Source organism: Myotis nattereri (genome assembly GCF_964212035.1).
Source record: "Myotis nattereri genome assembly, chromosome: 5".
Lineage (NCBI taxonomy): Eukaryota > Metazoa > Chordata > Mammalia > Chiroptera > Vespertilionidae > Myotis > Myotis nattereri.
This window is the reverse complement of record NC_138080.1, coordinates 34,333,863-34,359,910: the sequence shown is the minus strand read 5'-3', so window position 1 is coordinate 34,359,910 and position 26,048 is coordinate 34,333,863. Positions and strand designations below refer to the sequence as shown.

Here is a 26,048-nt window from a genome sequence, read left to right as displayed (position 1 = left end):
AAGCATCCCCAGTTCCTATGGAGCAGTCCTCACTATTAATGCTGCTTCATTTGTGTATCTGCCTATTTTTCCCTTCTCTGCTTTACCCTTTAAGTCAGGACTCTAAACATATCAAAAATTAATTTGGATTTTAAACATTCTCTGGTGTAGACTCTCTTCAAAAGCATCCCATTGTTTCATTCATTCATTCAGCACTTATTGTCAGTCATTGCCTTCACGATAGAAATGCAACATCGAAACAAACGCAGCCATGACCTTGACTAGCTCATGGCTCAGGAAGGAGCAAGAGACATAAGTGAAGCATGGTAAGCATCGAACAGAGGTGTACTCAGAGAAGTGGTGACACAACAGGGGAATGACTGGGAATCAGGACACAGTTTCACAGAGGAAATGCTAAAACATGGTCTTGAAGAAAGAGTAGGGATTCACCAAGAAGAAGAGGGGAAGGGTACCCCACACAGAAGAAACAACATATGCGAAAATGCATGGAAGTTCAACAGGATACCCTCCCTTGCCGAGCTATTTGGGGTGGTCTGAGTGGGAGGTGAAAGGTAAGGAATGGAGAGATAAGGATCTAAGGCTCAGTTCACATCACATTCAACCCACCAAGGACAGAGACCATTTGTTTAGTTCATATCCATCAGCCAGACTAAGCAAGAGGTTATTTCAACTGATGAGTTGTGATTTTCACTTGGGGGTTAATAGGTAAATGAGGCACAGTCTCCCTAACTAACGGTCTATGGGTCTAATGAGGGTTAACCGATCAGGTGGGATTTTGTGTACTTCAGAAGAGCTGGTGACTCTCTGCTTTGAATGACACGGCTGAGTGATCCAAATAGCAGCATCACATAGGAGAGTAAGCACTTTTAGTGTCCCCACTTGCGTTCCCAAATTCTCTTCCATGTGTGGAGGCAAAGAAGGTCCAGGATAGCATAGCCCCACCCGGTCTGGGCAGTGCCCTCTCTTCTGAGCCTCTATGGGTCCAGTTCTCCTTCTGTGCCCAAAGCTTGTCTGTTGGGGGACTGGAGACAGTTGGATCGGACACTTCTCCTTTTGGATGTTCCTCTTCTCCTCCCTCCCCAGCAGATGCACCTGCTGTGGGGCTGCACAGAGCCCCCAGGAGGGGTGCCTTCTTGGTTGAAGTGGGGTTGGGGTGGTGAGGAAGGTCCAGAGAACCTAGTTACTACATCTCTCCTTCCTCACTCTGTAGCCCCCAAAGCAACTCCAGGGAGCCTTAGGAACATTCAAAGTTCCACCCATCTCTCAGATTCTTGCTGAGACCTGCTGGGACTAAAGTTCACCGGCACGAGGGTTCGGGACTTACCTGCTTGGGGCACTGATGTCACCCCAAGCAGCAAAGCTACTTAACTTCACATTCACGGGTCTAGTCACGAGAGAGTATTCTCATTTCAGAATGAATTGCCTTCAAGATGACTAGAAAGGCCTTATCAGCTTAACGTTCTAGAGATCCAACTAGTATTGAAAACCCAATGGGCAAGCATTCACTTTGACATGTTTAACTAATATGTAGTGTCATAGGCTTTGTGAGGAATTCAAAGAGAAGTTAGAATGGTCATTGCCCCTTGGGCCTTGGAATCTAGTTGGGGAAACAAAACATAAGAAGATTTATTTGTGTGTGGTTTTTTTGTTTTGGGGTGTGTTTTTTTGTTTGGTTGGGGTTTTTTTTGTTGTTTTTTTTTTTTTTTTGCTTTTTGTATTTACAATTTCTTCAGTTCTAACCCCCCCTCCCCCCTTTATGTATTTTTAGGCTGGTTCTTCCAAGTGGATAAAAACAGGCCTTTACGTAACAGGAAATGGCGGACATGGCAGATGTTGTGGGTCAGGAGCCACAGCCAGGTAACGTCCCGGCTATATAGCCTGCTGGAGTAAACAGAGCTAAGCTCCACTATGTAATCAAGGGCAAAGGGGTTGAGACTGTTTAACTAGAGTCATTGTCCCCTGTTCTTTACTCGGAAGTTCCTTTCTCGTGATACCTTTTAATTGTGAATGAAGATAAATTATTTCACCAACAACTAAATTACCCTGCTCATAATAGAGTGAACTGTCTGACCAGCCATTAAATGCAGACCTCCCTCCCCTTTTAGAGGCGGGTCCAGAAAACCATATTGGATTTTCTGAGGGTAACAACCTCTCTTACAATGGGCCAGGTAAGGCCCCCAGAATCATTTCACCTGCTCTCCTTCGGAGGGGAGATGTACGGTGAATGGCATTGGAGCCGGTGAGGGGGACCCCTTCCCTACAAGTCTGGGTGCAGAGCCCCTGGAGCCAGGGAAGGAGCCTTCCCTAGGAAGATGCAGAGAAGTAACCCCTATGAGCAGAAAGCGGTGTCTATCACAGCCTTTGTGTTTTGAGAATGGAAGAGGCCGAGGGGCAAGGTGAAGCTGTGTTCGGGTCAGCGGGTCAGTGGCTAGCATAGGAGGCATCATGGGTGGGCACAAAACCCGAAAGAATTGCAGTCGGGGCACCTTTGGTGAACTTAGCGCTGAAGAAGCTCTAAGTTGTTTTGCTTGGAAGAGCCATGCAGTCCCTGGCAATGGTCTGGATCAACAATGGAGGAGTGTATCCTGAGGTCAGGCTATTTGGGATCAGTTTTCAAAAGTGACACCTTGTGGCAGCAAAAAGCAGCAGCCGCAGCACAGCAGCAGTGGACTCAGGTTTCCTTCTTGGGACTGTCTCCCCTCCTCCCACCTACTGTTCTCTCCTCAGAGGGGTCAGTGTGAAATGCTGGAAAAGGTCAGGGAGTGCTTGACAATTACAGGGAATAATAAGAGATGGGCCAGTTCAGGCCACTTCATTTCAGCTACAATTTAATATAAAAACACTTCCCTGAAATGGTATAGATCCAAGGTAGAATACTTTCTCCTTTCCAGGTGGTTTTTCATGTTAGAAATTGAAGAAAAAGTTTTAAACCCCGCTGTTTTATCTGACTTCTTAACCTCTGCTCCCGCTGAGAAATAAGCTTCCAGGGTTTTATCAGATTAATTGCCAGTGCTTTTTTTTTAAAGTTGAAATACAGGCCACGGACACGGGCCTGCCGGCCCCTTATTTTGTACATGTGGCTAAAATACTGTGCCCAGGCTGCTTACACAGAAGAGTTCCTTCGAGACCAAGCCCAGATCAAGGCCCGACAGCCCTTTACTTTCTTTTCACAGACAGGTGGTGGTTGTAGCAACTCCCTGAGATTCGGAGGCATCTTTTGTACCCTCTGACTGGGCTTATGGGCCCGAGCGGCATATTCTTTCCTTCTCTGCCTCTTCCTTTCCAGCCCCAGCCACTTGGTAGGTAGTTCCCTTGCAGTCCTTAAGTTGAACCAGGATGAATTCTCTGAGTTGAGCTCAGTCACGAAGTAAGAATGTCTGAGAGAGAAGGGGCTGCAGTACACGCTCTTTCAACGCCCCGTCACAGCATGAGCCCGGGGTGGCCGAGGTTCAGGCAGACACCATTCCTCTGCACCGCCGCACTCCATGGGGTGGGAGCTGGCTCCGGGACAGGACAGAATTTTTGCTGAGAGACACAAGGCTAAACCAGGGGAAGGGTTTCTGGAGACCTGCGTCTGGAGCCCAGTGGTTGCGCTTGGGCTGCCATCCTGGTCCCCAAGTGAAGCTCCTCCTTTGTGGTTCTTCAGGAAAGATGGTCTCCAACGTCATGCTCAGTTTGGGGGCCTCACGCCCTTATGAGTGTTATGACTCTTGGAGAATCAACTCTTCTTCACTCTTCACCTCACAGCCATTTCCTAAAGCACAAGCCAGCCCCAGGAGGACTGGGTGAGGACCACTTCCAACAGCCTTGACCCCCAAAGACCCAACTATTGCCCCATCCTAACTGCTGGGGGATGTTTGCTAAAACCAATCCAAAACACAGTGTCTTATCAATTGTTTTTTTATAAAGCCAATCCTTTTCCTGCCAGCCATCGACTTGATAACTAAGGGAAACCACTAACGTGATAAAGTCTCCCCAGAACTACAAAGATCTGCTTCTTGGCGATTTCTGTTCTTGTCTATACAAGGAAGCAGCTGTTGATGACTTTCAGTGAGGACGGGGCAAAAGTCCCCAGACTTAATCTCTGAAGGGCACCCAGTGGTAGAGCACCCTCCAAAACTTGTGTGACACGTATTTTTTTTGTCAGCCCTTCTCATTTTGCAGGTGAAGAGACTGAGGCTGATGGAGAAATGATTTGCCCTGGTCCATGCGGGCCGCTCTTTCCTCTGTGATCTGCTCCCCATCAATTTCTTTCCCAGTTTGCAGAGACCTCCCAGAGGCCTTTCTTCACTCCGCCCTTAGCCCCGTCTTGGGCTTCTCTCTCTACCGCTGGCACTTGGTGAAGAATACTGAGCCATGTTGGCTTCTCAGTGTTTCCAAACAGGAACTCGTCATTTTGTTTCAACATCTCCTCGGGAGGAGGGAGATGTGCTGGACCCTGCGTTTTGGAACTCGATGAAAAGCCCTGGGGAGTGGGAAGCAGACTGGAATGGCCCCACAGTGCCTGCTTCTGAACCGAGCTCCCAGGCACGCGGAGCTGGCAGGGGGCCTCTTGGGCTCTTTGGGTTTGTGTATTGATAGAGGTCAGGCAAATATACCATGGCCCGAGGCCTGTCATGTTATATCACCTCTGTTTTGCTCTAGTTGACGGTGACCTGTTTAAGGAACCGATGAAAAAAAGAAGACGATCCGATAGAGACCAGCGGTTCCGAGCATTTCCCTCCGTAGAACAAAGCGCTCTTAAGGAATGTGAGTGTTACGAAACTGTGAAATAGTGGTTTGTTGTTGTTGTTTTTTAAAAATGCAGCTCTGTTCTTCTCCAAATGTGTTCCGATGCTCAAAGGAAGGGAAGGTTAAATTCAGGAGCAGAATGAAACATCTTCAAAGGACCCGGACCAGGAAAAGGAGCCCGCATAGTCTCTGCAGAGATGTAATTTGACAGGTTATCTCTAGCAGTCTCTGGAGAAGAGGGTTATTATGAAAATAACTTCTTCCTCATTAAAGACTGAAAAGTGTGGGTGTGGGGTTTTGTGGGTATTTAGACGATGTCCTTGCTTGTTTTCCCTTCTTCTTTTTCTTTTGAAGTATAGTTGACATACGATGTTATATGAGTTTCAGGTGACTATTTTTCTTCTAATGATCACAGGAGAGAAGAATCTAGAAGCACTAGCGCCCACGGCAAAGCCTATGCTGACTTCTGTTACAAGGAGTTTCAGAGCAGGCTGGCTCCTGGGAGAGGCTGTCAGGATCAATGATCGCTATCTCCCATGGGCTGTTCTCTCTAGCGTCAGATAACTTGCCATCTTGTTTACTTGGTTTTCCATTTCATTTCTTTTTTCCTCTCTCTTTCTATGATGTTGAGCAGACTCCACCTGTGGAGACCTAGGACTTGACCCCGGCCAGGTTCATCCCAGGTAATGCATCTCTGTTGATTCCAGATGAAAAGCTGGAGTCACGGACCAGAAGGGTTTTGAGCAACACTTACCAGAAACTTATTCAGTGTGTCTTCCTGGACGACAGCATTCCGAATGGACTCAAGTATCTCATGTGAGTCTGATGTCGACGGCCCTCAAATCTTACTTCGATGTCTTTCCTTAGGCGATTGTAGGTGCTTTTCTCCAACAACAAAAGGAAAATTGCCAGTCGGAAGGAAGTAAGAAAGCTGAAGATTTTCCATAGCTATAGGCCATTGTTTATACTACTGATAGTTCCTGCTCATTGAGCCTGCACTGTTTCTGGGCAATCTTTACATAGATCAAATTTCATGTAAGTGTCCCAATACCCTGTAAAGTGGACTCTATTCTTATCATCCCATTTTACTGAAAGAGAGGCTTAGAGAGGCCAAGACACTGACCGAAGTCCCACGGTTGGTAAGTCACTCAAAGGTCCCGGAGTCCAACCCAGACTGTGTGACTGAGCCTGTGCCCTCCACTGCTGGGCTGAGCTGACTTGAGGGACTGGAGTGGTGCCAAGGCTGCATCTTCTACTCAGTAAAACTCTGTGTTGCTCCTAAGAATAATTTTCCTCTGCATAAACTCTATTTCTAGGGTTAAGACTATGTAATTTCCATAGAACACAAACAAGGATGCTTCCCATCTATATAAAAACATTACAGAGTTATGTAGAAGTATCATTCTTTTTGAGTAGAATTACCAAGTGCATTTGCATAACTTCATTTGATCCCCATGACAATTCCATGTAGTAAACAGGGGTTAATGTTCCTCTTTGACCACATAGAGAGCAGAGACTCAGAAAGATGCCGTGACTAGCTCAGGATTAGAACTCAGTTCCTTTGTGTTCTATTCTGATGGTCTTCCCACTGTGCTTTGATGACCGTGGCAATGTGCACTTAAAACTTGATCTAGAAACAGGCTTCTTGCTTTGATTGAAAAACCATCATTGGACCCAATCTACATTGGATTATTTGGAAGCACTGGGGCTGGGAAGAGCTCCCTGATCAATGCCATCATCCAGCAAGCAATGTTTCTACCAGTGTCTGGAGAAAGTATATGTACGTCATGTATTGTACAAGTGAGCTCAGGCTGCTGTGAGCAGTATGAGGCCAAAATCCACCTTCTCTCTGACCAGGTAAGTGTCTCCATCCTTCCCGCCTTCTTGCCTTCATGCCTTCCTCCTTCCCTTCCAGTTTCCCTGCCTTTCTTCCTCTTTTTTCCCCTCCCTTCTTCCTTTCCTCCCTTCCTCCCTCCCTCTCTCCTACCCTCCCTCCTTCCCTCCCTCCCTCCTTTCTTTTTCTTTCTTTCCTTCGCCCTCTCTCTTAGAGATTAACATTATGGTCCTTATACATACAGCTCATGCCTTTGTTGAATGAAGAGAACATAGTATGGAATGTGAAGTTCAATAGAACAAGATGGGGTCTGTCACCATTCATGATGGGAATTTGGGGGAAGCCATTTCCCGCTGTGGGTCCCTGTTTCCTCATCCACGAAACAAGGGGGTTGGGTTGGGTTAGGGGTGGGCAAACTTTTTGACCCGAGGGCCACAATGGGTTCTTAAACTGGACCGGAGGGCCGGAACAAAAGCATGGATGGAGTGTTTGTGTGAACTAATATAAATTCAAAGTAAACATCATTACATGAAAGGGTACGGTCTTCTTTTTTTTCAATAGTTTTATTCATTTCCAACGGGCGGGATCCGGCCCCCAGGCCATAGTTTGCCCACGGCTGGGTTAGACAATCCCTGGCTGGATTGGATGGTTTTAGGTTTCCTGAGTATGTCTCTCCGCAGGGGCAATGCCGTCCTCTTCTTGTCAGTGTTTTTCATGTCTGTGTCACAAGGGGCATGGCCCTACTCTGCCTTGGCAGGAGTGGAAGGAGGAGCTGAAGAACTTGACTAAACTCCTGCACAGGACAGAGGAGCTGGGCCGAGAAGAGGTGGATGTGTGGGACGGGGATGATGCAGTGGAGGAAGCCGTCTGGAAGCTACAAATGCTTTATGGAAATGGGGCGGAAAGGAAGACCTATGAGGAATTACTAAGAGCAAAGCCCAAAGGAAAGATTCCCACGTCTAGAATCATCACCCTCAAGGCAGAAGAGGTAGTAGCTTCAAGATATTTTTTTTCGTTATTTATCATGAGTCTTAAGTATAACAATTGAATCCATTTAGGGGATTTGCTCAAGGCATTGCAAGTTTTATATTGGAAATAAGATTTTTTGTGTTTTGTTGTTTGTTTGGTCAAAGCTTTATTCAACATCTGACCTTTGCAGTGTCCAGAATATTCAGAACACTGTATTTTTGCACTAGCCCTCTTTTTAAAGTTTATTTATACTTCAAAATTTAAAAAAAATTTAAGAATAATTTAATTGCTGGCTTTCATGTCTCATCTAAGCAAGTGTCAGAAGTATCCATGACCAAATTATTTTTCATTGTTTATGGCTGTCAAATGGGAATTTTTAGTGTCTGAATGAGGGAGCTTTTGTGCACTGAAGGAGTATTTAACTGACTTGAGGATTAATCGAAGATGTTTTTGGCAGCAAATGATTAAAAAAAAAACAAACCCAACTATAATGGCTTAAACAAATAGGGACTTACTCATTTTCTCACACAAGAAGTCTGGAGGCAGTTGGCTCTGTGGATTGGTTCAGTGGCTGCACGATGTCAAGATCAATATCTCTCTGGTTCCCTTGGCCTCCACAATACTTGTTATCTCCTGGTCGTAAGATTGCTACTGAAGTGCTAGACTCCACAGCTAGCGTCAGGGAAGGAAGACATGGATAAAAAAGTGGCACCGACCACACCTTCCCTTTCACTGGAAGGTAAAAGCTTTCCCAGAAACACCCCAACAAATCTCTGTGTACATTTACTTGTTCAGAGCTGATTCACGTGGCCTTCCCTAGCTAAAAGGGAGTCTGTCTAGAGAAAGCAAGAAACCGACTTGTCCTGACTAGCTAAGACCACTCTCAATTCATTACCTCCACGAGAAACAATCAGGATTCCTTTATGATGGATACTAGACACACACTTAATAGATTATACTATATTTATAATCAATATTAATTTTATTAAATGAAAATTCTATTTTAAGTTAAACTAAATACTTGTGGAACAAATATTCAACTTATTAATGTTGTACATTTAAAAACCTAGTTTTCTTTTCTTTTTTAAAATGTGTTCTTATTGATTTCAGAGAGGAAGGGGCGGGGGAGAGAGAAAGAAACATCAATGATGAGAGAGAATCATTGGTTAGCTGCCTCCTACACACTCCACACTGGGGATCACGAGCCTGCAACCCAGGCATACGCCCTGACAGGGAATCGAACAGTGACCTCCTGGTTCATAGGACAATGCTCAACCACTGAGCCACGCTGGCCTGGCTAAACCTAGTTTTTCTTGCATGTTAAACTTCATCCTTACAATATTATTATTCTACACTTACTCAAAAATTTAGTGTTCAATTATCTCCTAAGTTTAACATAGCCAACCCTCCTCAAATAGTTAATGCTACTTGCATAATAAGTCAAATTTCTTTAGACTTTTTCTATTATAGTTTAAATTTAATATATTCAATTCTTTCAAAAATTTAAAATTTAAAAAATTTAAAAGGCACACTTAGGAGCCAAATGAATGAAATCTCTTAAGGTATTTAGCTTCTGTTTATCTAGGAAATGTCTATGTAATAGACATTTCTTATATTTAAGTGGATGTTACTATTAAAAATAATTACATTCTTAATATCTAAAACATAGACTGAGCTTGTCCAAAGAAACACAATGATTATAACAGTGGTTACTTTATCTGCATACACAACTTACACCAAGATATCAATATAACATTTATTTCTTAACTACTCTATATTTAGAAATACTCCTTCCCAGTATTACAAATTTACCCACTAAAACAAGGGGAACAGAATGATCATCTCAGTGAGTGAGAGGGCACAGATTCAGAATTTGGGTCAGGGACTCTAGATTGGCCTAAGGGAATCTGAGTTTGTCTTCCAGAATGGTTTACCCAGAGCCAGTTTATTGGCTTGAGCCTTCTTCTTCTAGGAAGGGGCTTTAAAATATGTATGTTTAAATTTATTTCAGAGAGGAAGAGAGAAGGAGAGAGAGATAGAAACATCAATGATGAGAGAGAATCATTGATCGGCTGCCTCCTACACACCCCTCACTGGGGATCAAGCCTACAACCTGGGGACCAGATATCGAACCATGACCTGATTTATAGGTCAATGCTCAACCACTGAGCCATGCTGGCCAATCAGAAGGGACTTTGCAAGCCCATGCTTTTTCTTTTATGTAGCCCTTGTTGTCTCTACCTTATTTTTTAAAAATAAAATATCTTAAAGAACTTTTATCATCTCCTCTTTCATAATTTCTTATTTAATTAAAATGGATGAAATCTATCAACTCCCTACCCAGATTACAATAACCCCCTGATTTAATCTCCACTCTCTTAAGAATTTACTTCCTTATCTTTCTTATAGGAACATTCTATAGATATTTATTAACAACGACCATCATACATGCCAAATCTTCTGTCCCCTGAAGTAGCCCAGTAGAAATTGGCTGCTACACATATTTGCTGGCATGAATGTGTCATTGTCCCAAGGTATGTCTAGGAAGAAACAATAGGCTGAGAACAATTTGCCATCCCACCCACCACCATTAAAACATCCTAGAAATGCCCACATATCAACATATTTTTTGAACTTGAAAGATAACTTTTAAAAGCCTTTTTAAAGATCATTTTCAGACCAATTTTCAGTTTGGAAATTATGGTCACCATATCACTATCTATGTTCTGTAATCTGGACTCTCTGGTAATTAAAATGTTCATATTAGCCATGCCGGAAGAATCCTCTCCCTCCAAAGTTTAGAAAAATTGCCTATTAATTACATGAATTTTAGAATTGAAATGGCATTTGGGAGATAAAATGTTTATCTGGCGAAGCTCTAACTTTACTGAAGTCCCATCCTAACTGACTCTAGTTTCTTCATCTCTAAGTTGAGGAGCTTGAACTCCTTGATCTCCAAGTCCATTCTGACTCTCAGACTGTAGGCCCTTATTGACTAGATCACAGGCTTCCTGGTGGGTGCCCATTGCTGCTCTCCCGTTCTCCCGCCCCCCCCCCCCCCAATATATTTTTCTTGATTTTAGAGAGGAAGGGAGAGGGAGAGATAGATAGAAACATCAATGATGAGAGAGAATCATCGATTGGCTGCCTCCTGCATGCCCCACACTGGGAATAGAGCCCACAACCTGGGCATATGTCCTGACCGGGAATTGAACCGTAACCTACTAGTTCATAGGTCGATGCTCAACCACTGAGCCATGCTGGCCAGGCCATTGCTGCTTCTTACCATTTCTCAGTGTACCTTCAATGAACCTGAATCACTAGATCATCCACGATAGAAATGCTGGGAGAAGGTCTGATGTGTGTGACCTTGTCCTCCTTCCTCAGGCAGGAGAGCTGTCTGTCAAGCTGGACCCCTACATCAGGACTAAGAGGAGAGACTGGGCTGGAGACCCAGCGGAGACACAAATCTGGCCCTTGATCAAACATGTGGAAGTGACTCTTCCCAAATCAGAGCTGATTCCAGAAGGGGTTGTGCTGGTGGACATTCCAGGCACAGGTGACTTCAACAGCAAGAGGGATGAGATGTGGAAAAAGGTGACTCTCTTTCGTATGACTTTGTTCCCTTTTCCCTCAATTCCTCCACCCTTTCTAAAGCAACAAAGAATTGCCTGCTTTCAGCTTAATGGATTGTATGAGTTCACTGGAGTTAAATTCTTCCACTTTCCATGTTCTAAGCCTCAGGGCAACAGCAGGATATGGGTGGCCAGAGAAACCGGAGAGTTAGGAATCATGAGGCAGGCCTGGTAGCTGGACCAAGAATGTGTATAAGAGAAGGGTCAGCAGGAGAGTGGCCTAAGAATAAACAGAGGAAACCAGGCAGATGGGGAGAGGAAGGCCGAGAGTTGGGTAGAAAGCAGAGAAGCCGACAGTCAGGCACCAAGGAAACAGGAGGCTGCTACGATGGTTGGTTGTTAGGAACAGAAACTCAAGAAAGCAATCCTACGTGAAGTGCAATTCATCAAAGGATCTCATGAGACCCAGCCCGGCCTCAGGGCCACCTCTCAGGATGGAAGCAGCTACTTTTATCTCATTCTCTGCTTGGTCTCGTGACTGTCTCTCTTTGTGCATCTCTGCAGAGGCCTGCTTCTCTCTGATGTCTCTACTTAGCCATTAAGATCCACATTGTGGAAAATGACCACCCTGGCCCTGTCTCTAAATCACATTATGTAGTCCAAGTGCCCATGACTGTCTGACTGTATAATCTTTGTGTTTCTTAGTTCAAATTCCCAAGAGGAAAAATATGGTTGATTCCTGCCCAGCGAATAGATTAGCTCTCTTTGGATTAAATATCCAGCCCTGTCGCAATCAGCTGTGGCTGACGGTGGGGTTGAAATGAAAGTCCACCTGTTCAACCAAAATCTTAGATAGGGGTTCAATTCCCAACAAATATGGTATGAGCTGACCGGGAACCCCCAGATGTGTCTACAGGCAGAGTTAAACACTGGAGTAATTTGACCTGCACCTGGAGGCTGAATTTTTAAGAATTTATCTCATTGTTCATTTGCTTTTCATTCATCAAACAGATATAACAATATACTAAGCACGGAGGATACAAAGGTTATAGGTAAAAATAATAACAGCACACACTTACTGAGCATTTACTTTGTGCTGGGCACTATTCTCAGTGAAGTAAGTTGCCCATTATAATGTTGGGGAACTTAACCCAGCCAAGAGGACAGTGAATGAAGAGAGGCAGAGCATGACCTTTAATGTTAAGTAGCGTGTGTGTGTGTGTGTGTGTGTGTGTGTGTGTGTGTGATGTTTATAAACACACAGCTAAAGTAAGATCCTGCCTTCTGGAAGGATATACACCCAATTGTTAGCAGCAGTTTCTGTTTACCACCACTCTTAACTACATACACCTCTGTGTTGTTTGTATATTCTATACGAACATGTATTATCATTACACTAAAAGGTTGAAAGCAAAGTAAGACAACATTGAATGAGAAGGAAAGCCTTCCCACAAAGGGCTTAGAGCCTAGCAGGAGAGACAAACATACAGATGACTAAATCCATGGCAGAAAGTGATGTGATAGAGGGACAAGGTGCTGTGAACACTCAAAAGTAGAAATGACCTCCAATGGGAACTCTCGTTTCTTCAACAAACACCTACAGAGCATCTATTCAGTTTTGTAGTAGATTCCAGATGGACAGAGACAAAGCCCTTGTCCGTGGGAGTCTCCTAGTCCAGAAGGGAATAAATCGGTCATACTAGTGAACGAACCGTATTACTGAAAACTGCGAGCATGGAGTGACCATTTCAGTTTGGAGGTGGTGAGGACTCAGAGAGGACACAGAAGCTCAGCCTCCACCGGGCAGAGAAGGTGGTTGGAAACGGGACCACTGAGCATTGGCCAGAGCCAGTGGGTCAAGGGAGCTGGGTGTTGGGGGAAGGATGAGTCTTCCTGGGTGGCTGGAGGGAGAAGGGGGTGTGGGGTGTAGAGAGAGGTGCAGAGACAAGCCTGGAAATGTTGGGGGTGGGCTTTAATACCATGCTTCCTGGGGAAGCTCAAAGGTTAAGAGGGACCGGGGTGTGTGATAGAGCAAGAAAGGGCATCTTTAGGCAGAAGGAGCTCAGGAGCACAGGGTGGGAACAGAGCGGCCACAGGACCGGAGCTGGATGTGGACTGGGAGGAAGGGCCCGTATCAGTGAGTCACAATCAGTGCCGAAGCTGCGGGACGGTGGGCAAGGGGAGCCCTGTGACTGGCTTCCGATCAAGATCAGGATGACAGGATCAGGATGACAGCTTACAGCTCAGCAGCCTATGCCCTGATTTTACAGGGCAGAAAGGAAGGCTCAGAGAGGGGAAGTCATTTGCCTAAGACCACACAGCTATCGAGTGGCAGAATTTGAACTAGAGGGCAGGTTCCTACCTTCCCAGAGGAGGCTTTATCTATCACCCCCTCAGGATGTCCCCTCACAGTTCTCTAAGATGAAGGCAGTCGCCTTCTTCTCGACCCTTCAGCGCAGCCTGGCCATGAGAACCTTGTTTCTGCAGGGTCTCGGCTCATGGAGAGGAATTGCCAGCCTTGGTTAGTTCCAGGCCAGGCCCAGGGAGCGACAGCCTAGGGAGGCAGCCAGCTTCTCTCACTGGATGGAGCCGTGGTTGCCGCCAGTTCAGATACACTGGGCAGCTTATCAAAGGCCACTCAGAATAGAGGAGCCAGCAGATCTGGCTCAGAACACCGGCTCTGAGGAGGTCCGGCTGAAGCGAAGGGATGGTTCCCAGCGTGCTCTGCTTGGCCTTGGCTCCCCTGCATTCTTGTGGTTTTGCGATCTCCTCTCACAAGAAGTTACTAAAGACTTCCTTCTTTCCAGGGAGAACAGAGCCAACACCCCTGCCCCATCTCTCCAGCTGCCAGCTTGCCTTCCCTAAATGAAAACAATTGTGCACCCAGACCTCCCTGTTCTGACACCTAGAAGTCCTGAGACCTTAGACATGTCACCTGAACTCTCCGAGGCCCATTCTCAACTCCAGGAGGGAGGGAGATGGGGTGGCAGAGGTGCCATCCCACCCACTCCCAGGTCCAGTCACTCCTTAGAGACAAGCTTTTTGGTGTCCTCTTCAATGCTAACTTGACCAAATCCTGGCAGGTAGGGGCATTGTGGAGGGCCTGAAATGTAACCACTGCCACCTTCTGGTTGCAGTCCTCTTCTCACGTGAATAAACATTTGTTGAGTACCCGTAGTTTACCAGGACCCCGGGAAAATTGTTGACCTTTAACAAACAGCCAGCCAGATATTTTTCCAGCAAAATGGGTTGATTCAGGAACAATAAAGAATTGCAATTCGGGACATTCAGTCTAATGGTGAACAACACAGAAGTCCAGAGAAACAAAGGAGAAGAATGCTCTTTTATGGTCTTGGGAGGAGCTGTAGTAAATAAAGAGTCCATTGGAAGTAAACTGAGAGTTCAGAGTATAGTGACCTTTTATTGACTGAGTTATGGCCGTCTCCCATAAGACGGCCTGTTACTGGGCAAGGAGGCAGAGAGGTGGTGTCACTTCCTGTTAGAGATGCAGGGTAAGTCATTTCCTGTGGAGGTCAGTAGTGTGTGCTGAGTGATGAGTGTAAGAGTTCTCTCTTCTATCCTACGGACTCCATTTTATAGATTTTTTTTTTTTAAAAAATATTTTATTGAGTTTTTACAGAGAGGAAAGGAGAGAGATAGAGAGTTAGAAACATCGATGAGAGAGAAACATCGACCAGCTGCCTCCTGCACACTCCTCACTGGGGATGTGCCCGCAGCCAAGGTACATGCCCTTGACCGGAATCGAACCTGGGACCTTTCAGTCCGCAGGCCGACACTCTATCCACTGAGCCAAACCGGTTTCGGCCGGACTCCATTTTTTTTTTTTTTTCAAATATATTTTACCGACCTTTCACAGAGAGGAAGGGAGAGAGACAGAGAGTCAGAAACATCGATGAGAGAGAAACATCAATCAGCTGCCTCCTGCACATCTCCTACTGGGGATATGCCCGCAACCCAGGTACATGCCCTTGACCGGAATCGAACCTGGGACCTTTCAGTCCGCAGGCCGACGCTCTATCCACTGAGCCAAACCGGTTTTGGCCGGACTCCATTTTAAATGAGTTTTTATTATTTTATTATTAATTTTCACACTATAAAGGTGAAAAAGGACTTGCCCTTGAAGAGCTTGCAGCCTGATATTCTAGGATCTTTCACAACCTGCCTGAATAGCCTGAAGCCTTCCTGAAGTTGATTATAATTTGGGAAGTGGGAGGGAGCATTTTTCCCCCCAACGTAGATGTGAGTTCATCCACACAGGGAGGAGATTCAGACCCATGGGTGTCCTTATGCTGGTCCTTTGCCTCTCAGGCCTATTGTCTTCTCTACAAACAGTAAAGTTTGTCTTATTATAGAGATTGATGATTTTAAAACAATGACCCATGAAACCAAAAGATTCATGGACAGAGGTGGGGGGTTCTGACCAGGTTGGGGCTCCAAACCTTCCATCCCCAACTGGAACTCTTTTTTTCTTTTTTAAATATATTTTTATTAATCTCAGGGAGGAAGGGAGAGGGAGAGAGAGATAGAAACATCAATGATGACAGAGAATCATTGATCGGCCGCCTCTTGCACGCTCCCTACTGGGGATCGAGCCTGCAACCCAGGCATGTGCCCTTGACGGAATCGAACCTGGGACCCTTCGGTCCGCAGGCTGACACTCTATCCACTGAGCCAAACCAGCTAGGGCCCCAATTGGAATTCTTTGTAAGATTTCATTTGAAAAAGGCTCCACTGCTAAAATACAAGTTTGAACCCCATGAATCTAGATCAAGGTTTCTCAGCCTCAGCACTATTGACATTTTGGGCAGAAAATTCTCAGTTGAAGGTGCTGACCTGGGCATTGTAGGATGTTTAGCAGCATCCCTGACCTCCGCCCTCCAGTGTCCCCATGTCATAACAGTTGAAAAGGTATCCAGACATTGCCAAATGTCTTCTGGGGTACAAAATCATCACCAGTTAAGAGCTACTGGTATAAAGCAAACATAATGACTTAATTAGCAAGTCACAAACTTGTCGTACCTTTATGTGCAAAGAGCTGTTCTAAAGAACCACAAACAAACTTCATTGCTGAGTTGGACCAGCTTTTCATTTTTAGGAAGAGAGAAGACAAGTGAAGCAATACAGTAAGACAAACATCACAAGGCAACACACAATTACTCATCACATGGAAGTTGCTTATGTGATAAGAGCAATATTTGTGCTGTTAGTCATTAGTTGTAATTTCATGTTCATTGACTTTTGTAACTTGACTCATACAGTTCCTGGCTCCCAGCTAACACATGATGGCAGGGTGCTGAGTATTCAGGGACAGTCAAACACCAAAAGGATGATAGTTTTGGGGTAGATTCATGACCAGAACTCGTTCTGGAAAAACAATAATTTCCTCTAGAGGACAACTAAGGCCATCAAGCCAGTGAAGGATCTGGCCATTGAGATCTGACTTCTTGAATTCCATCAATCACTAATGCCACCAACCTCTAGGAAGCCTCCGCTATAGCCACACACTGTGCTTGAGGTGAGGTGGATTCCAAGCTGAACGGTACAGCCCCTTCCCATCAGGTACCTCACAATCTGGACGGGGGAAGGTGCAGAGAGCCAACCCTGTACAGCAACTCTGCCTGAGAGGTGTTGTGGCAGGGAAGTCCGGGTGCTGTCGGATGCAGAGGAGGGGTGGCCAACCCATCTTTAGGAAGCTCTTAGCAGATTCTTAAAGGGCAAGTGGAGGTCAAAAAGAGGCTGTGGCAAGTGCAAAAACCCTGAGAGGTGACAGAATTACATCTGAGAAACTGAAGGAAGCTCAGCATGGCTGGAGCATAGAGAGTGTGGTGGCGGGGGGCGGGGGAGGGGGCGAGAATTGGGATAGAGAGAGGGAGAGATAGAGGCAGAGCATGGAGGACATAAATGACACATTAAGGAATCATGTCCTCTACAACCGTTACACCGTTTATGTTCTTGATTACATTGTGGTCATGCTTCACAGACCATTGATAAATGCTCAGTGATCTGGGTGATCAGTGACATTGAGAGGGTGTCTGGAGGGAGAGCCCATGAAGACCTTCTGAATGAGAGCATCAAAGCCTGCCAGCGGGGTTTCTGCAGGGACGTTGCCCTGGTGGTCACCAAGACCGACAAACTCCACCTGGCGGAATACCTAAGGTACCATGCTGGACTTGTCGGGAGGTGGGCTTTCCTTCATGGGTCCTGACTACAGGGATGACGGAGCTTTGACTTTAGGATGTGGTGGGCATTGTGTACTCAGGGAAGTGACTGTTGGGGATGCAAGAGAAGTCTAGGGGACTTGCTGGGACGTCAGGACCCTTGAGTGAACTGGCTCAGGAATCTGAACCACAGTGGCCCCTCTTCCAGAGTAGCTGCTCAACACCCAACAGGCTATTCTCTCCATAGTTCCGGGGTGCCCCTCGCGAGTGTGGTGTGATGGTCCTGCCTGGGCCCCAAAGATGGAATATGGAGATGCTGCCACAGCTAGTAGGCACTTTCTAGAATATTCTCTGGCATGGTGCAGCACTGAAGTGTCAGATTCTGTTTTCAGATTTGTCTATTCCTGAGATTTTAAAAACCCATTTGGAACAAAGTTCTCAAAGTTTTAGAACTTTGGCCAAAAATAAAAGCATTCTTACATATTATATTCCAACAACAACAATGAAAGATAAGTATTTAGAGTTTAGTAGATGTTGATTTATGTTGATTTCCATGTAGATCTCTGCCCCCCGCCCCCCCCCCCCCGACACACACACAGCTAGGAAGACTATAACATATCTTCCACATTGGGACACTTTGAAAGTGAAAGGGGTATATTAGCTATTACAAAGGATCAGCAGGTATAAAGCAGTATACATTGGGCTGTGCTGGGTATGTGGACATACGGTCCAGGGATATAACTTTGTTGATGCTTCTCTGCTCTAACAAAAGCTTCTTTACCTGTCACCTCCTCCATTTCACCCACACCCTCTGTAACTTGAGTTTGGTGTCTCCAGGAATTTAAGCATAGAAAACTTCCTCAGTGAAGAAATAGGTCAAGGCTTCTCCACCTAGCTTCTTGCTCAACCCCTACCACAGAACAATATATAAAGCTATCCCTTGCCATTGCCAACTCTAAAACTAAACCTAAATCAATCTAATTGATTAAATGTTTTTTTAACACAGTGATGGGGGCCCTGAATTCAGAGATGCATATTGCCTTGTCACCAAGGTCACTGTCTAAAAAGTGGGTTAAAGTTTAGGGGAGAGAGACAAGCAAAGTACTGTGGGAGGAGAGAGAGAGAGAGAGAGAGAGAGAGAGAGAGAGAGAGAGAGAGAGAGAGGCATTTTGATTGGGTCAGGGGGGTGAGTCACAGAAAATTCCACCGATGACAACACATTGAGAAATAAAGACACTTTTTTTTTTTCCAAATGGACACTGGTAGTGGATCAGAAGAGAGAGCACTTGGGCTGAAGAAAGCGCTTAGGCAAAGGCATAGTCATGACAGTATCTGCTGCTTTTGGGGAAAGTCAGAAGACTGCTGTGACACATAATGAGTTAAGTAATGGTTACAATTTTCTAATTTCATTTCAGGGAAAGGAAAGTGGGAAATGTAAGTATGAACCAGTTATTTTTATTTTTAATTTTTAAAGCTCTACTAAGATATAATTGATATACCCCAAAATTGCACACATTTAATGTAAATATCTTGGACATATGTATGGACTAGTTATTTTTAAATAATACCTTTGGTGATTAATATTATATAATTTAAATACATGCACATTTGTCTGGGCCAAATGAAGATCTGCTAATAAAACATGCATCTTGCACATCATCACTCTTGATAATTGTGTATTCTTTGCCATGCTTCTGTTTCCCTTCACAATCTAGCAAGCTATTCAAAGTCAGCGAGAAGCTGTTTTAGAAAGAAATGAAATGATAAAACTACAAAGGAATAGAATTCTCAAGGAAAAACTAAAGGTGAGTTAATGGATTTCCCTACATATTTTTCTGCGTTTCAACCACTCAGATTTTGAGAAACAAATGTCTACTTGGTCTTGGGCAGTAGCAAGGACCAAAGTTTTGGCGTAGACAGTTTGGACTTAACTTAGTTCTATTAATTGATAACTTTGTGACCTTAGGCAAATTACTACGCCTCTCTGAATCTCCATTTTCTCATTTGGAAAATGGGAAATAACAATATCTACCTCTTATGATTGTTGGAAGCATTGAATCAGCATACGGTCTGCTGAGAAATACGTGCAGGTAAAAGTAGGGATCATCATACAGTGAAGGTGTGCTTGGCTAGAGCAATGCATGGGGCGTGTGGGAATACAGAAGGAGAATGCTCAATCACATTGGCAGTCAGGGAGGTGGTGTTGGGTAGAGGTTCAGGGAAAACGCTCAGCTTCGTGAGCTGAATTTTAAAGAACCAGTATCTTCAGTAACGGGAAGAAGTAGGAGAAAGAGCGTTTGAGATGGAGGGAAGAACATGATTGCAAAAGCCTGTGAACTCAATGTAAGTAGTTTCAAAGAGCTCAGCAAAAAGTATATGCATGGGTGTTGGGGGGTAAGGCCTGAGCTCTATCTTCCAGGCTTGTGTAATTGTCTGTGGGACTCTTAGTGTTTTCTTAAATTATTTTTATTGTCTGTCACTGAAATAAGTACTAGTACACACATAAAACTCCTTACTATCAAGTCTTACACAACTATAAAACTGAAACCAATTTTCAGATAAAATATAAACAAAACGACAATATCTGAGTTAGTATAATGTGATAGATGATATGGTTTTGCTGAAATGAAATCTTCAGTGCTGGGTTTAATAGTAAAAACATATGGCCTTATGTCCACTTCGATATTTAACTGCTTTCTGTATTTCGACTTCAATTACATCCATGCAGAAAATGTCTGAAGCGCAATGTGGAATTGAAAATTTCAAAGCTTTTGTTTCTAATTTAGAATAATCAGACCTCATACTTAAGCCAATGCCTTCTAACAAGTCATTCTTGAATGCTGGTTTTAACGAGGCAATAATTCAGTAAAGCTGTTCTTATTCTCTTTAATCGTTTTTGTGACATTAAAAAATATGCACTTTATGAGTACCTAATTGTATTGTTTCTGGAAATAGAAACATAAAATGTTTCAATGCACAAGTAAAAACTATATTTATTACTCATGAATGTGGCAAATTGGTGTGTATGCAAAATAGGGTGTGGTCGCAATACATCAGCCTGTGGGGTGACTATGGTTCTGACGATTACAGTACAAGTTCTTTTGAGGTCTGAACACCTACCCTACTGATAGCTAGGTGATGCCATCATTCTCCAACCACTTTATTTCCGTTTGAATTATTGTGAATTACCTGCACTTCATGTTTTCATTTGGAGCAAATTTAATTTTAATTATAGAAAATATGAGACAGAGGTTGACCATAAAGGAGTCATTCACATAGATGTCCATGCTTATTTTTTTATTATAAAAACTAAGAAAAAATATTGTAAGAAAAATTACAGACCCTGGAGAGTACATTTATAGAGAAGTGTTTAGAAATACAGTTGTCCTTGAACGTGTGGGAGTTAGGGGTACCGACCTCCTGTGCAGTCAAATAATATGTGTATAACCACAGTTAGCCCTCTGCATACACAGATTCCCAAAGTGAGGAGACCCTTAAAAATGTGGGTTTGAATTGAGGTCAATTGAAAAAAAATCCAAGTATAAGCAGACCCGCAAAGTTCAAACCCATGTTCTTCAAGGTTCAACTGTGCTATGCGTTGTAGAAAGACTGTTTTCTCAGCAATATGGTGAATGGAAGGGTGGGGAGAAGGTTGTATGAAGATTGTATGTAGACAGACCATTTGTGAGGGTTAGTTAAGAGTCTGAAATAAGTAGTCACTATAGGAATAGAGGAGATACATTCAAGAGATATAGGGAGGTCAATCCACAGGTATTTGGCAAGTAAGAGAGAGCTGGGTTTTGACTTTCTCAGGCATGCTACTTGTATTGGCTATTATACAGCATTTTGCTTTTGCTTTAGCACACCTGTAAAGAAAACCTACTCTTCTCCTGGGTGTCTCTCCTTTACTGTCACACAACTACTACTCGAGTGGACGGGGCTCCTGTAAGCTTAGCCCACAGCTCTAGCGCAACCTTGACTCCATGGGCTGACAGCTTGCCAGAGGTGTGGATTCTCCCCTCTGCCAAGGGACGACTTACTCAGCTCTTTCTTATCTTTGCCTCAAAAAGATTGACAACTCTCTACTCTTTTCTACCACCCCCAGATAACCATACACACATTCTTTATGGTTTTTCTCTTTCGGGTGAGATAAATGAAAGATGATGGGACAACATTTATACATAATTCTAGTATGATTTGTCTGTGATGATGTTTTTCTCATCATAAAAATTTTTCTCACCGGATTCTTAATTTCTTGACGTTTAAGAAATTTGCTTAAGCATTATTTCATACATGTACTTAAATGTGTATGATAACTCACTAATCACCCAGCTCAAAAACTTGCACTTTTATAGAACCTTTTTCCAGTTTTGTATTGTGATGAGAAGTATTTAGCAATCAGCTCTATTTTTAAAAGGGGGTGGTGGTTTGTAATGTTTGCCAATTCCCATGGTGTAAATACTCCCACCATTGCTAGTTTCAACCTATCAGTGTGATGCCGCTGAAGGCAGAGCTGGGGAGAGCTGTGTATGTACAGTTGGCTCTCAGAGCTGGTACAAGCTGCCTCCAGCACATCACTGCCTTTTCCAGGGTTGTGCTTCTTTTTCCAAAAAGAATCCTGGCACTTTCCCCTCTTTGAACATTTAAACATACTTTTGAATTATTTTCTCTCTGCATTTCCTTTTAGAATTACCATTTTAACTCCCAAGACAATAGTTTCTGTGCAGCAATTTCTGAACAACTTCTGACCTTGTGAGATGTAGGCAGATAGGAACACCTGACACAGAATGTTGTCTGTTCCTTATGGGGCTCGCATAGAACCGAAAGTGAATGAGCTGAAATCTGCTGAAGGCTCTCATGAGGCCTGCCTTGTTTTCTTTGCCATGAGTGAGTTATTCTGTCTCTTCTCTGCCTCTCTTACTTCAGAGAAAATTGCCGGCTGACTCCAAGGTTCTGGAAGCTTCCAATCTGGTGTACACCGTCAGCGCCCAGGAGTACTGGTGGCAGGCTCTCCTCACTGAAGAGGAAACTGGTAATTAAAACAAAAACAAAAACACACAAAAAAAAACACTCAATCGCTAAAATTCTCAAGATTAAGTTTGGTGCTCTGAATTTCCCACCCTAGAACTGTTGGTGCCATACTTCCAGTTTACCAGTTTCTGTACCTATTAACAAATATGTTTGTTTCACTGCTTTGTGGTGGTGCCTTGAGACCACAATTCCCCTCTCCTCCAAATCTTACCCCAAGTTGGTAAAGGTCAGTGATCCGGTTAGTATTTGGCTTGAGATTCTTCATGCGCCCACCTATAGGTCTTAGAAAATTGCCTGAGTATCTATTGTATGTTTCATCTGTGGGCGGGAAAAGTAGAAGACATGGCCCCTTTTTTCATACAACTTAAAATCTAGGAGCTACCATGCCTGGATTTTGCAAAAATCGAAGTGAAAACAAGGCTTAGTTCAGTAGTGCTATGAGTACAGTAAAAGTTCAGAGAACCTGGGGATCTGTGTGACTGGAATTCTCAGTGAAAATGGCGAGGAGGCAGGATCTGAGCTTGACACTGATCTGAGCTTACAATGGCTTAAAATGTGCATGCATGTCACTAGACATGGATGAGTTAAGGAGCAGAGGGTGTGACATGGTCCCAGAAATTGGGGAACTGCTTAAACAAGGATAAAAGAAATAACCAGCCGGGCACATACAAGAAGTAGTATAGGAAAATGTCCACTTAAAGGAATAATGGAGAAAACAGTAGAGTGACATCTGTCATCTTCTGACTAACAAAGGGTTAGGGCTAAGGTAAGTTTCCAATCTGGAATCCCAGTCATCAGAAGGTCTTAGCCCTAACTACTTTGATATTAAAAGTTATGTGTTATAGATAGAAAAATCTAGGGCAGTGATGGTGAACCTATGTCACCTCTGACACGCGAACTCATTTTTTTTGGTTGATTTTTCTTTGTTAAGTGGCATTTAAATATATAAAATATCAAAAATATAAGTCTTTGTTTTACTATGGTTGCAAATATCAAAAAATTTCTATATGTGACACGGCACCAGAGTTAAGTTAGGGTTTTTCAAAACGCTGCCACGCCGAGCTCAAAAGGTCCGCCATCACTGATCTAGGGGGACTGAAGAGCTGAGACTCTAACATGTGAGCACTTTGGTTTCATGATTCAAGTAAGTACTCATCCAGAGGGAAGTGTCAGTTTTTTTAAACCAACTTACACTTTTCTACACAGTTTGTTTCATACTGCTATAAAAAATCGATAGTCGTCATTGCCAATTTACCATCATTACTGCTGATCCCAGATCTGGGAAGAAGGTCCTCAGAAAGGCTGGTTTAGGGGGCTCCCAGCCCACATAGGACCTCAACAGTAGTTAACTCAGACTGCCACCCAGATCTGTTCATTTTGATGAACTCTAGTTACTGTGAACTCTGGCCTTATAAAATTGTTTGTGCTGCCTGTGAATCCCAGAAATCCCCAAGTTAAGAGAATATATCAGGAGAAGGCTCTTGGAGAAGAAGAGGAGGATGGTGACCAAGTACGTTACAGAAGCCTTTGGCCTGCTGCTCCTCACAGACAGTTTCAACTGCACGGAAAACCTGCCGGTACGGACGCCACTTGGGCTGTCATCTCAGCCTCCCGCCCTGGGCAGAACATTCCCTTTTGCAAAGTTAGGAAATCATGATATTATTTTTCTTTCCATATCAAAGGAAGATACTAAGCTCAGAGACTCTGAAGAGGAGAAAAAGATAATGAGAGGGTTAAAATGATAACATTTGAGTAAAAAAAGAAAGAGCATTTTCCCTAGGACAAAAGGACTAAGAGGAAAAAGTAAAAATAGTCAGTGGCTACTTTCCCCTTTCCTGAGACTTGCATAAGATGGAATGTGTTTAGCGATGGCAGGAGTGGTTTATTTACTTCTAGTGCAGTGGTTCTCAACCTTCTGGCCCTTTAAATACAGTTCCTCATGTTGTCACCCAACCATAAAATTATTTTCGTTGCTACTTCATAACTGTAATGTTGCTACTGTTATGAATCGTAATGTAAATATCTGATATGCAGGATGGTCTTAGGTGACCCCTGGGAAAGGGTCGTTCGACCGCCAAAGGGGTCGCGACCCACAGGTTGAGAACCGCTGTAAATCTAGTGGAATGCAGACAGGTCTTGGTTATCCTGCAGAGGCGTGGGTATGCACACAGTCCTCCAAGTTTGTATCTGTCTGTGGAGTCCCGTCATGCCCTGGTGCGGTCAGACCCTCAAACGCAGGCAGCAAATGCGTGAGAGGAAGGGAAGCAAGGGGGACTTTCAGCAAAGATCTCAGATATTTACCTTCGCAGTTAGAATGCTAGAATGCAGGCCTTCCCAATAACCAGTTAGAATTACTTTTCTCATAGTAATGAACAAGTTTATCTTTTTGCTGGGTGTTTTGTTTTTTAACATAAAATAAGAGGGATAAGCTGCAAAAGTAGAGACGTAAGAGAGTTTGGGAGAAACAGCTGTTGCTGGAATCAAGCACCAATTGCATTTCTTCCTTGGGAAGAAATGACTTACAAAGAGACAGTCATATACACTTGACCCTTGAAAAACAAAGGTTTAAACTACACGTGTCTCCTTAGATGTGATTTTTTTCAATAAATACATGTAGTGCTGTAAATGTATTTTCCTTATTATTTTATTAATAACACTAGAGGCCTGTTGCACGAAGAGATTTGTGCAATAGGCCTTCCTTCCCCATGGCTGCTGGCACCGGTTTGCCTCTGGCACCCGGGGCCCAGACCTTTGCTCTGGCCGAGTTCTGACCCGAGCCGGCCCCGGAAACGTCAGGCTTCGCTGTTCTGCCGGCCCCGGGCCATCAGGCTTCGCTCCACCACTTGGAGCCTACGTATGCAAATTAACCGCCATCTTTGTTGGTGGTTAATTTGCATATTGCGCTGATTAGTCAATGGGAGATGTAGCAAAGGTACAGTCAATTACCATGTTTGTCTATTATTAGATAGGATTTTCTTTTTCCTTGCTTAATTTATTATAAGACTAATTGACTTTATGTTATCGGTAAGGCTTCAGGTCAACAGCAGGCCATTAGTAGTTTAGTAGAGTCGAAAGCGGATTTTCGGCTGCACAGGGGCCAGCTCCCCTAACTCCATATTGTTCAAGGGTCAACTGTATAAAGAAAAAATTCTGACCCACAGCCTGCAGCAACCTGTTTAGGAAACCAACCCCTTATTGACAAGGAACAGCTCAGGAAGCCAGCATGCTGTCAGTTAGACTTGTAGGAAGTCAGACTACTATCTCTTGTAACAATCCAAGAAGCTAAACAATAACTTCTGTAACAATTGACCCCAAAATGGCCCGACCTTAATGAATAACGACAGCTTCCCTCATCTTTATCCATGCAACCATTTTAGGACCAACTGGAGAAGGCCAAGTACACACTCTACTGAGTCACACAGGACCCCCACTCCTGTTAGCCCACCTACAGCTTCCCAGGCCCTTGGCCTCCGATCAGGACCCACCCGAAGCCTTTCCACCACCTGCCTTTGAGTCTCTGCCACACACAAGTGACGGCGGCTGACTGCCTGGCCATAGCAACCTCTGATAAGTAGGCTTCCTGTGTTCCCCTCTGGTTGGTGTTTATTTCCACACTTGCTTTCACCACCAGATTTCTACAAGTTGTCTGCCTTGCTGATATGCAGAGCAGGAAAGGGGTAGAGAAAGTGGACCCGTAGGGCTCGATGAGAGTTCAAGGTCCTGAGAATA

General features: G+C 44.1%; 1 protein-coding gene across 1 annotated transcript in view; it reads left to right on the top strand.

Moving 5' to 3' along the window:
* Positions 1 to 1,814: 1,814 nt before the first annotated feature.
* NUGGC (nuclear GTPase, germinal center associated) overlaps positions 1,815 to 26,048 on the top strand; it is a gene marked incomplete at its 5' end in the record, with an annotated part of 41,183 nt that continues 16,949 nt past the window's right edge. Inside the window, 11 exons of the mRNA XM_081093487.1 lie at positions 1,815 to 1,857; positions 4,645 to 4,749; positions 5,439 to 5,547; positions 6,366 to 6,588; positions 7,323 to 7,553; positions 10,922 to 11,131; positions 17,111 to 17,286; positions 18,704 to 18,722; positions 19,004 to 19,093; positions 22,215 to 22,320; positions 23,763 to 23,896. Of these exons, the coding sequence (XP_080949613.1) occupies positions 1,815 to 1,857; positions 4,645 to 4,749; positions 5,439 to 5,547; positions 6,366 to 6,588; positions 7,323 to 7,553; positions 10,922 to 11,131; positions 17,111 to 17,286; positions 18,704 to 18,722; positions 19,004 to 19,093; positions 22,215 to 22,320; positions 23,763 to 23,896 (1,446 nt within the window). The remainder of the gene's footprint in view (positions 1,858 to 4,644; positions 4,750 to 5,438; positions 5,548 to 6,365; positions 6,589 to 7,322; positions 7,554 to 10,921; positions 11,132 to 17,110; positions 17,287 to 18,703; positions 18,723 to 19,003; positions 19,094 to 22,214; positions 22,321 to 23,762; positions 23,897 to 26,048) is intronic.